At 33.7% G+C, this 12,546-nt stretch overlaps 1 protein-coding gene across 1 annotated transcript; it reads left to right on the top strand.

Moving 5' to 3' along the window:
• Nucleotides 1–623: 623 nt before the first annotated feature.
• Nucleotides 624–1,556, top strand: LOC123251966 (olfactory receptor 5D18-like). The gene has a single exon (XM_044681305.1). The coding sequence runs from the start codon at nt 624–626 to the stop codon at nt 1,554–1,556; it is 933 nt and encodes a 310-aa protein (XP_044537240.1).
• The last annotated feature ends 10,990 nt before the right edge of the window (nt 1,557–12,546 follow it).

Below are 12,546 nucleotides of genomic sequence, written 5' to 3' on the forward strand. Positions count from 1 at the left end.
CCTTCCCTTCCCTTCCCTTCCCTTCCCTTCCCTTCCCTTCCCTTCCCTTCCCTTCCCTTCCCTTCCCTTCCTTTCCCTTCCCTTCTGTTCTCTCTCTGTCTCTCTCTCTCTGACTCTTCATTCATGAACACATCTTTTCCCCACCTTTCTTCATCTAACCTTTATGAATTTCTTACCAACCCTACATTGTTATAGGTTTTTGATACATACTAAATTTATAAGTAAATTATCATCATTATATGACTAGGTCTCTAACTTCATCGGTATGAATAGCTTTATTTGTTAAATCAACTCTTTTTAAAGTAGATTGACATCTTGCTTGTAATTTGGAGCATTAATGAGTCCTTTGAGCCATTGAGAAATTAAGCGATTAATCCAGGATCACAAGTTAGTATGTGTCACAGATATGACAAGAATACATGACTTTCTATGTTCAATGTTTAACTTCAATGTTGCATTTTTCCACTATGAAAAATTGCTTTTCATAGAGTAAATATTTAATTGCTTAAAATTTACTTTAATTATCATTTATTCAAACCCACCTTTTCCCTATTGTTTATGTCCCTTTTATTTTATTATTCTGTTTTTCAGGGTTTGTTTTTGAACTGCCTTCAACTATTGCCATGGTGATCTCTGACAGAAATCAGAGTGCTCTAGTCGTATTTGTTCTCTTGGGATTCTCTGACTACCCAGAATTTAAGATCTTTCTCTTTCTGATTTTCCTGGCCATCTATGTGATCACTGTTATGAGTAATCTTGGAATGCTTATAATCATTATTTTAACCCCCAAATTACATACACCCATGTATTTTTTCCTTAAACACTTATCCTTTGTAGATTTCTGTTACTCCACTGCAGTTACACCAAAACTGTTGGAAAACTTAGTTGCTGAAGATAGGACAATGTCTATCACTACTTGCATGATACAATTTTTCTTTACTGCTAACTGTGCATTGATTGACACATTCATTTTGGCAGTGATGGCATATGACCGTTTTGTAGCCATCTGTAATCCTCTTTTATATATGACTATCATGTCACAGAAACGTGGTGCCTTGCTGATGGCTGCAGCCTACTCCTGGGGCATACTTTTCTCTTTACTCTTCACCTACTCTCTCCTTGTTTTATCTTTTTGTGGGACTAACATCATCAATAATTTTCTGTGTGAATATTCTGGCATACTCTCTGTGTCATGCTCTGATAAGCACTTTAGTGAGATGATACTTTTCATAGTTGGTAATTTTAATATGCTGAGCACACTAATAGTCATATTCACTTCCTATATTTTTATTTTTGTAACTGTTATGAAGATGCAGTCAGCCAGAGGGAGACATAAGGCTTTCTCCACTTGTGCCTCTCACCTGACAGCTGTTGGAATCTTCTATGGAACCGTCCTTTTCCTCTACTGTATACCCAATACTAAAAAATCATGGCTTACAGCCAAAGTAGGTTCTGTTTTCTATACAGTAATCATTCCCATGCTGAACCCTCTAATATATGGTGCAAGGAACCGTGATGTTAAGGAAACAATTAGGAAGTTAATGAATTTAAAGTGATTTCTCATTAAATTAATATCATCATCTTCAACCTCATCATCACCACCACTATCAATAAAAACAACAACCACACAGTAACAACAAAGACATCTTCTGTAGCTGAAAATATTCTTCTAAAATGAACAAAGACTGTATTCAGAAATTCTTATATATACATATGTATATATATGTACATGTGTGTATAAGAATTTCAGAATATATATATATATATGTGTGTGTGTGTGTGTGTGTGTCTGTGTGTGTGTATACACACACACACACATCCATCTGGTGCTTAGACTTTTTGTTGTGAATCCATGCCTATGTGGAAGAAGAATGTGAAAACTGAAATAAAAAAGTACCTACCCAAACCCCCTTACTCTTTACTATATAGGTTGGACTAGCTCTAGCCAACCATGATAGGCCCTATTTCTTTAGAATAACAACATGCAAAATACAATAATGTCATTAATTTGCTATTCTTGAATAGCTATTTTTCCCTTGCTCTCTTTTGATCTTCTAAACCTATGTGTGGTAATTGGTGAATGTCTTGGAGCGAAGAGAGGTTCTGGTAGGAAACAAAATACTGATAAGTGACTACTCATAACCAGGGAGGAGAATGGAGATCACTCATTTCTTAGGTACAACATCTGAATGATATAATTCAGTGTATTTCTAAACTACTTTATAGAAATGGAATATTCTTTGAAAATATTGATCATGTCCCTCTTTCTGAAATGTACTACTCCCTCACCTCTGATTTTTAGAAAGTCTGTCTTCCTTTGAAAAAAAGCACCACTTTCTAAAAATGAGACATTTTCTTATTCCTTCCTCCCCTAATACTGTGTATTTATTACACATACATGTGTGTAGTGAATATACCTATGACTACATGTATATATAATTACATTCACATGGAAATTCCTTCACCTGTATAGATGTACATATATTAATTTCTCATTAATTTCTGACTCTTTATAACCTCATGGACCATAGCTATACATGGGATTTTCTTGGCAAAGATACTGGAGTGCTTTGCCACTTCCTTCTCCAGTGGACTCAGGGAAACATTTTATTATGCAGTTAGAGGTTAAGTGTCTTGCCCAGGGTCAAACAACTGGGAAGTATCTGTGACTGAAATGAACTAATGTCTTCGTGATTCTAGTGCTCCAGGGTTTGATGGATTCATAAGTTAATTCTACCGAACATTTAAAGGACAATTAATTTCAATACTAGATAAAACATTCAGAAAAGTACTGAGGAAAAATCATTTTCTGACACAAATACAATTCTAATATCTGAGCCAGGAAGAACAAAAACAAAGAAAATCATAGAACATCATCATTAAGGAATATTGATGCAATTTTTAAAAACACAACACTAGCAGGAAGCTTATAGCAATATATCTCAAGGATCATATACCATGATGAGGTAGGTTTTAAACCAGGGATGGTTCAGTATTAGAAAAACTATCAATATAATTGAACACAAGAATTATAAAACAAAACAAAACCAGAGAAACCAAATTATTATTTTGATAGATACAGAAAAAAATATTTTGACAAAATACAATACCCATCCTTATTAACAAATAGCAGAGAATGATGGAATAAATGGAATATTACTCAAAATTGTAAATGACATCTACCTAAAACGATCAGAAAAATTAATTGAAACAATGAACAACTTTAGCTAAGTTGTAGGATATAAAATAGACCCATAAAACTCATCAGCATTTCTTCATACTAGCAATAAAGTTCAACAGCAAGAGATAGGAATAGGAATCTCATTTAAAACAACTCTAGGCAATATAAAGTTACCTGGGAATCTGTCTGCCAAAACAAACACAGGACATATGTGATCACAACTACAAAATATTTTTCATAAAAATAAAGTCAGATCCAAACAGTTGGGAGAAAAATAGTTGCTTATGGTTAGGCTGAGTAAATGTAAGAAAAAAACTATAATTTGTCCTAAGTTAATTACTTATTCAATGCCATTCTAATGAAACTTCTCAAAAATTATCTCAGCAGTAGAAAAAGTATAAAATTAATTTGAAAAAACAAAAAACCAAAACAGCAAGGGAATTAATAAAAAAATGAAGGAAATTATCTTAGCTATATCAGATCTCAAACCATATTATAAAGTTGCAATTATCAAAACAATATGCTTCTGGCTAAGAAATAGAGTGGAAGACCACTGTGGTAGACTTGGCACTCAACAGGTAATGGTAAATGACTATAGTAACCTAATGTTTGACATGCCCAAAGACCCAAGCTTTAAGGGAAAATTCATTATTTGACGAAAACTGCTCACAAAAATGTAACGCACTATAGTAGAAATTAGGCATAAGTCACCACCTTACACTATATACCAAGGTAAAATCAAAATGGATATGTGATATAGAAATAAAATTAGGAAAACACACAATAGCTTACCTATCAGACTTATGGATAAGGGGAGAATTTAGGTCAAAATAGTATAGAGTACATTATAAGATATAAAATAGTTAACTTTGACTACATTGAATTCAAAACTATCTGCACAAAGAAAAGCAATGAAACCAAAATTAAAAGGCAAACAATAAACTGGAAAAATATTTATATCCAAATTTCTAACAAAAACTTCATTTCTAAAATATATAGAGAACTGAATTAAATCTATAAGAAAACACATTATTCCTCAGTTGACAAATGATCAATATATTCAAAGGATATGAAGAGGAAATTGAAAGTTGAAGAAATTAAAAGTATCTTTGTCATATAAAAATGCAAGAAAGCATTATTTATTAGAGAAATGAAAATTAAAACAACTCTGAGTTACAAATTCATATACATCACACTGAATAACATGACAAAAAAGGACAATGATAAATGTTGGAGGGGATGTAGAAAAATTGAGATTAATACAATCTTGGTGAATATGTGAACTGATAAAACCAATGTGGAGAGTAATATAGAAGAACATCCAAAGGGCCATAAAACTGTGTGTAGCCTTTGACCCACCAATATCACAATTAAGCCTGTATTCCAAAGAGACTAAAGATAGGAGGAGAAAAGACTCTACCTGTATAAAAATATAACAGCTTTTTGTAGTGTCAAAGAACTAGAAACTGAAGGGATGTTCATCAACAGGGGAATGGTTAAACAAGTTGTGGTATAAGTTTCTAATGGAATAACAGTCCCATGAGAGTGTCTTCAGCCTGAGCCACCAATAATGAATCTCAGAAAAACCCCCAGCCAAAGACCCTCAGAAAAGACTCCTCCTCCTCTATGTTCTCATTTTTTATAATTGTCCTCTTTCCCCATGTCATTTCCTTTCCCTGTGTGCTGGTCTGTAACATCTCATCAACAATCAAAGTCTCTTTGACCTGGACCCATAACCTTTAGTTCTGAGTCATGATCCTAGGACTGGATCTGATGAGCAGAAATTTCATGACCCTGGGAGGAAGGAGTTCCCTTTACACACCAGAAATATTATGCCATAGAAAATAACAAACAAGATGATCACAAAAAACCTTAAAAGAGTTATATGATGTAAAAGTGAAGTAACCAGAACAGGGAGAACATTGTACATAGTAACAAGAATAATGCATGATAACCAATTTTGAATGACTTAATTACTATCAATAGTGTAAACATACAGATCAACTCTAAGAAACTCATAGCAGAAGTATATTTACATATTTATATATGTAAATATAGAAGCAAAGCAAGACCAGATAGTCAGAATGTAAATTGAAACATGCCATTCTTTATTTTTTCTTGAATTTTTTCTTTATTGCAAGTAATACGTGTCTTCTTTCACAACATGGTGAACATATAAATATGTATTATGTGAATATATATTATATAGATATACATACATGCATAGATATACATATATACAACTTATGACATATTACCTGCCTGTTTGAGGAGAAGAGGAGTGGGAGAAAGAGGAATATTAATTGCAAAATATCAGAAAATGAATATTAAGAAATCATATTCACAAGAAATCTGGAAAATTTTAAATTAATATTACTTAGAAATAAGAATGAGGTTACATGACACCTAGAAGTCTATCTACTCTACATATATTGTCAAAGTACATTTGCTTCTTTTCTTTTTCATTAAATTCTGATTTCCTTTGTGTATCCACAGTATAAAGCACATTGCTTGGAACGTTGTAAGTATCTATTAAATGTTTGCATCCTCTCTAACTGACAAGCAATGTCTCCAACTTCATGAACTTGTTTATTGAATGTTAACGTTGTGGTAAAAGAGGCAGAATATATTTTCTAATCATAAAAATGGCTTGGCTCTAAGGTTATTATCAGCCTTATCCAAGTGGGAAATCAAGTATCCAAGATACTTCATATACAAACTTTTCTAACAGTGGGGTTAACATTAGGAGTTCAGGGGTGCTAGTGTCCAGATATCATAGCTTTAATATCCCCAGAGTAGATCTTGCCAAAGAATTCTTGATCTCAAGTCACCAAGTGGTCTCGGTTCTTATGAAATGGGTTTAAAAAGTTAGAATAAGGGAATTATCCTGTATTTTTTTGTGCACCTGGTATAATTTCTTAATTGTCCTATGCAAATTGAATTCAAGAAGTATTTATTAGAATTTCTGAATAAACACTTAATAATGTTGCCAAAGTCTCACCTTATGTTTTCTGAGAGTAATTATTGGATAGTATAATAATCAGTATTAAAATTATGTATTGTATAGTCAAATGAAATCTATGATATTTGTGAAGATTTAAAAATTCTAAATTCAAGACAATATTTTATATGGATATACATGCATATGTATATATATGTATATATGTATATATATAAATATATGTACATATATGTAAAATGATTTATTTAGACAAAAATAATAATCATTCTCTTTGACACTATAATATTATTATTGAGATTATGCTCAGAAAATTATAATCATTTTTAGAGCCCTCTTTTCAAAGAATTTCAGAGTAACATTCAAATATGAAACCTAAAGAAATACATGCTTGCAATCAACTTAAATGCGTGACAATAGGGCAATGATTTGGTCATTTGGAATACATTAATAAAATAGGACACCAAAGTGCTTCAAGAATGAACAATTATTTGCAATAGAATAAATCCTGAAATGAGACTTTAATGGGAAGTGGAGAATCATGACTATCTTGAATACAATACAATAGAATAATAAGTAGTGGGAGAGAGTTACAAAGAAGAATATTTAGGCTCGATATCAGGCAGATGTTCTAAACAATTAAATCTGATTAAAAGTGAAAAAGACTGCGAGAGCTAGTGACTCAATGAATAGAAAGCCAGACATACACAAGAGATGTCCTGGTTTCAAATGTAGTCTCAAATACTTCCGAGCTGTGTTGCCCTGAGGAAGTCACTTAGATTCCATCTCTCACCAGTCTTTGCCTTGTACTTAATATCAATTCTAAGACAGAAGGCACGTGTTTTTAAAAATTGATAAAGTCTGACTGAGTTGATGTGGGAACCTGCAGTTCCTAAGTATATTTCTCTTCTTCCTCTTCCTCTTCCTCCTGCTCCTTAACAATTTATTTTCACCAGTTTTCCATATTTTGCTTCCATATGTAGAAAGTATGGCAAATACAGTCTCTGATATCAAAAGGGCTCACAGTCTATGTCAGGGAAGTGGACATCATTACACAAAGATCAATTTTTATAGAAGGACTTCAAAGAGACTCTAAAATCTGTGTTTTTAATTAATTTATTAGTTTACTCCATTAAAATTTCCAGCTATATCTCTCCCTCATTCTTCTTCCCATACTACAGAAGACATCTTTGCCAAAACGATATACAAATATTTAATTTTATGTCTTGTTTTTTTTTTCTATTTATCAGATTTTTTCTCTGGAGGTGAATTACAAGTCATTTTTCAACAATATTTCTACAACTGTGCATAAATCATCTTGTTTCTGCTTATTTCCCTCTTCATAATTTCATGTAGGTTTTACATTTTTTAAAATGAACCTGCTCGTCATTTCTTTTCCTCCAATAGTATTCCACCATAATCATTAGCCATTTCCCAATTGATGGGCATACTCTTTATTTCCAGTTCTTTGCTGCCAAAAAGAGAGTTGCTCACCTGATAAAATAAAGATAGTCACCTATTTGGTTTTGAATATAATTTTATTACCATATTGCAATTTATCGCTTTTAAAGATAGTCAATAGAGTGGAAAGGGGGTCAATGTGGACACAGAGAAACTATGCCAGAATCACAAATCTACTGTTTAATACTTGTGTGGTCTTGAACAAGTAATTTAACCTCTTGGTGCATCAGTTGCCTTTTTTATAAAATGAGGAACTGAACTAGATGACTAATAAAATTTTAAGCTCTAAATCTATGATGATAAACCATATACCTCTATGCCATGTGCTAAGACCCATGGGCCTTTAACTTCATTGAAGACACCAGAAATTAACAAAAGAAACAGGAGAGATTGAAAAATTACTAAAACATATAGATAGAAAGATATTAGGGGAATCTATCACTGAGCTATCTACTTTTTTTTTTTATTTTTGATTGCTTTATTTTCTTGCTATCCTGCATATGGTTTTATACAGCTTAAGAGGAACAGTGTGTGACAGTGCAAAGAATGAGTCAGTAAGAATTATTTTCTAAGTATATTTCTGAAGGAGTTGCCTTGGCTAAGTCATTTAACCACCTTGTGTCTCAGACCACTCTTTAATTGTATATGCTATAAACAGCTGTAACACTTCAATGAAGGACCTTTTTCCCCATATAAGTATACTGACTTGTCACAACTTTTCTTTTCCATTATATGATAATCTGGTAAATACATTTAAAAAATATAAGGGCAAATAGGTTGTGATAGTTGGAGGAAAAACTATTTGTTATCTTTTCTATATGGTCAGGAGATTGCCCAATTATTTTAAAAATTAGAAAATAATAGTTCATTAGAATTAATGAAATGCTCACTGTAATGACATCAAGAAGGTAACAAGAAGAAATATCCTCATGGGATAAACTTTGGTTAATAAACGAAAAAATGTATACGTGGAAGAAGCTGGAAATTGTACACTTAATAAAAGAATAGTGGATAAATATAGAGAGAGAACGAATGGAAGCTACATGTTAGAACAGATTATGTGGTAGAGAATGGAGTAGAATATTAAACAGTTCTCTTCCTGGATAAAAAGTAAGTGACATTGGGATAAAACAACTGGAGCTACACATTTTGAATTTTAAGTTTGGAGAAAATATACTCTCTCACTGGCATTGTTCATGACCACTCATGGAATTGTGAAATATTCTTCCATTTCTAAAATAAGAGAAAATCCAAATAGGAATACTAACTCCCATTTTTTACTGATCTACTCCCTAATTCACACACCACAGTTATGACTAACTCATCTCTGTGAACTCAGTCTTCATTCAACATCAACTTATTTTTTTTAATTTACACCACTCCTTTGTCTGTCTCTCTTTGCTGTCTCTTCTCTTTCTCCCATATGTCTGTCTCTCAGTCTCTGTCTTTTTCTGTTTCTCTTCTCTGTCTCTCCCTTTTTTCTCTGTCTCTCTGTTTCTCTCTCTCTTCATTTATTTGTATATTTTTTTATTTTGTTATGTTGTTTTCAACTGTTTTGTCTTGCATGGAAAATAATTACTACAGGGTGTTGTTTGACTTTATTAGGGGTCTATATATGGTAGGGACAGCCAAATGGTTCACTGAAAAATGTGCTAAGACTGTAGCTAGGAAGATTCATCCTCATGAGTTAATATCTGGGCTCAGATAATTACTAGGTGTGTAACTCTAGTCAAGTCATTTAATACTATTTGCCTCTATTGCCTCATCTGCAAAATGAGCTGGAGAAGGAAAAGGAAAGAGATTCCAGAACCTTTGACAAGATAACCCCAAATGGGGTCACAGAATCAGACACAACTGAAATGAATGAATATCAGAAACCATGTACTGAACAATGTTTTAAGGACTAAAACTATATATAAAAAAGAGACATAATCTCTACCCCTTGAGACAATTATTAATGAAATAACATAAAAACTAATAAAACCTTAAAAACTCTGCAATATTTTCATTATTATTATTGCCAACTGTGTAAGTATTGACAGGTCTTTCATACTCTATAAAATGGAAATTTTTTTACCTGCAGTATGTACCTTATTGGTTATGAGGTTTTATTGAGATCACTTAAATGATCTTGTTCCTAATTTTAACCTTCACTCTGTCTTAGAATCCATATTATTAGTTCCAATGCAAAAGACTGGTAAGGCAATTGGACTTAAGTGATTTGCCCAACCTCACTCAGAGTTGAAGTGTCTGAGGCAAGATTTAGACCTATGATCTCCCATCTACTGTTCTGGCTCTCTGTCCACTGAGTTACCTACCTTCCCCTTAGTGATTTTCAAAATGGAAATAAACTTTCTATAAAAATGTGAGTTCATTCTGGGAAAATGGTGGCTTAGAAATAGCAAGGCTCCAGGCCTCTGTAACCCTTCGACACCAATCAAGGACAAAGGGCTTCGAGGGGACAGAAAACCAAATCTGATAACAGAACAGAGCTGGGAGATGCTCCTGCTAAGCCAAACTTAAAAGGTACGTGATGGAAAAAAGGCTGATTTAATTGAACTCTCAGTTTGAGGGGAAAGGAAAAAGGAAGATCCTAGGTCCCCTCCCCCAACTAATGTACTGAGTTTCCAGCAGATTCTGGAATCTCTGGGCTGGCAAGGGCACTAGTCTGGAGGGAATGCCTTGCTGGCACAGCTTTGATCACAGATGACAAGGAAGCAGCTAGAGGAGAAGCCCAGAGAGGGCAGACAAAGACTCCATCTTGCACTGCCTCCCCCTATTTCTTGGGGTTTTGGCCTCAGGGCACATAGAGGTCAGAAGATCAACTCCACCTGGGCTTAATCTTATCAATACAGGAGATAAAAATCTTCAGAGGTCAGGGAAACTCCAACAACCTCCCCCATAGAATGCAGTGAAAGTAGCCCAAAATCACATCTTTAGCTCTTACTACCAGCTGAGGAAGATCTGGCCCCGGGGCCTACTAACCTAATTAGTCAAAGGAGCAGAGAAGAAGCCCTCCCAGGACTGAATAGGCCAAACTCACAGATCAAATAATCAAAAGTGCAAGATTACAGCCAATTAGGGGGGGGGAGAAGGAAAAAAATATGAGTAAACAACAGAAAAATAAAAAAGAAATTACAATCTACAGCTTCTATACAGCTAATGAACCAAAAGCAAATGGATTAGAGGAGGATCAAGAAACACCAAGAAAAAATACAGAAACTCCAGTGAAATGGACACTGGCAATGGAGGAACTCAAAATTCAATTAACTCAAGAACTCAAAATTCAGTTAACTCAATAACTAAAAAAAGAATCAAAAGAGGCTGAAGACAATTGGGAAAAGAAAATACATGATCTTAAGCAAGAAAATAGTGTCTTGGAAGCCAAAAATGACCATCTTGAAAATGAGGCAAAGAAAGTGAAAGATGACCTACAAGGAAAATAAGACAAGAAGGAAAAGGATGACCAAAAATACAGGGATGAAATTCAATCTTTAAAAATCAGAATCCAACAACCAGAAGCAAATGACTTCATAAGGCAGCAAGAATATATAAAACAAAATCAAAAGAATGAAAAAATTGTGGAAAATATGAAACACCTCATTGACAAAACCACAGATCTTGAAAAAAGATACAGGAGAGACAATTTGAAAATTATTGGTCTACCAGATCATGACAAAAGGAAAAGCCTGGACATCATCCTACAGGAAATTATCCAAGAAAACTGCCCTGACACTCTCCAATTAGAGGTAAAAGTAGAGATTGAAAGAATCCATAGATCACCTCCTACATTTAATCCCCAAATGACAATGTCCAGGAATATTATAGTTAAATTCAAAAACTACCAGACCAAGGAAAAATATTATAAGCTGCTAAGAAGTCATTTAGATACTGTGGAACCACAGTTAGGATAACACAGTATCTGGCTGCATCTCCACTGAAGGACTGGAAGCCATGGAACATAATATTCCAGAAAGCAAGGGAACTAAGCCTACAACCAAGAATCAACTACACAGAAAAACTGACTATATTCTTGCAGGGGAAAGTTTGGTCATTTAATAAAATAGATGACTTCAAGCATTCATGAAGAAAAGATTGGACTTGAACAAAAAATTTGATGTCCAAACAAAGAACTTAAGAGAACTATCAAAAGGTAATTAGGAAAGGGAGAAAAAAAATCAAAACTTTTTTAAGGGACCCAAAAAGTTCAAATGATTTATATTCCTATAATAAATGATGATATTGGTAACTCTTAAAATTGTTTTTATCATCAGGACAGTTAGAAGAAGTATACTTAGAGGGAATAGTGATAAACTGTATAGGAAAAAATGTCAAGACATATACATGTACATATAAATATATATAAAACTAGAGGTAAAAAAAGAATAATATTAAGAGAAATGGGAAATGACACAAAATGGAATAAAACTTTATTTCATAAAGAATCATATGGTGGGAGTGGGGGAGAAGAGGTTGTGAGGGTAAAGAGGTTGGAGACAGGAAATACTTAAGTTATGCATGCATTGAAATTGACTGAAAGAGGGAAGAACAATCAGACCTACTGGGGCAGAGATTTTATTTGTGCCCTATAGAGAAGGAGAAAGATAATTAATAGACTGGTGGGGAGGGAAGCCATACTAGGAAGGGAAAGTGTGTGTGGAAACTCAAAATGACCCTAAAGAAAAAATAAGAAGGGAATAAAAAGGGAGGGGGGAGAAAGGGAAGAAAATAAGGGTGGGCACTAGGGGAACTGATTAAAAACAAACCACTGGTTTAGAAGGAAATAATGAAAGAAGAAAGGGCAGGACAAGGAGAGGAAATCAAAGTGTTGGGGAATACACAGCTGGTAATAATAACTCTGAATGTGAATGGGATGAACTCTCCCATAAAATGGAAGTAATTAGCAGAATGGATTAGAAAACAAAATCCTACCATATTTTTTCTC

The sequence above is a fragment of the Gracilinanus agilis genome, chromosome 6 (assembly GCF_016433145.1).
Source record: "Gracilinanus agilis isolate LMUSP501 chromosome 6, AgileGrace, whole genome shotgun sequence".
Lineage (NCBI taxonomy): Eukaryota > Metazoa > Chordata > Mammalia > Didelphimorphia > Didelphidae > Gracilinanus > Gracilinanus agilis.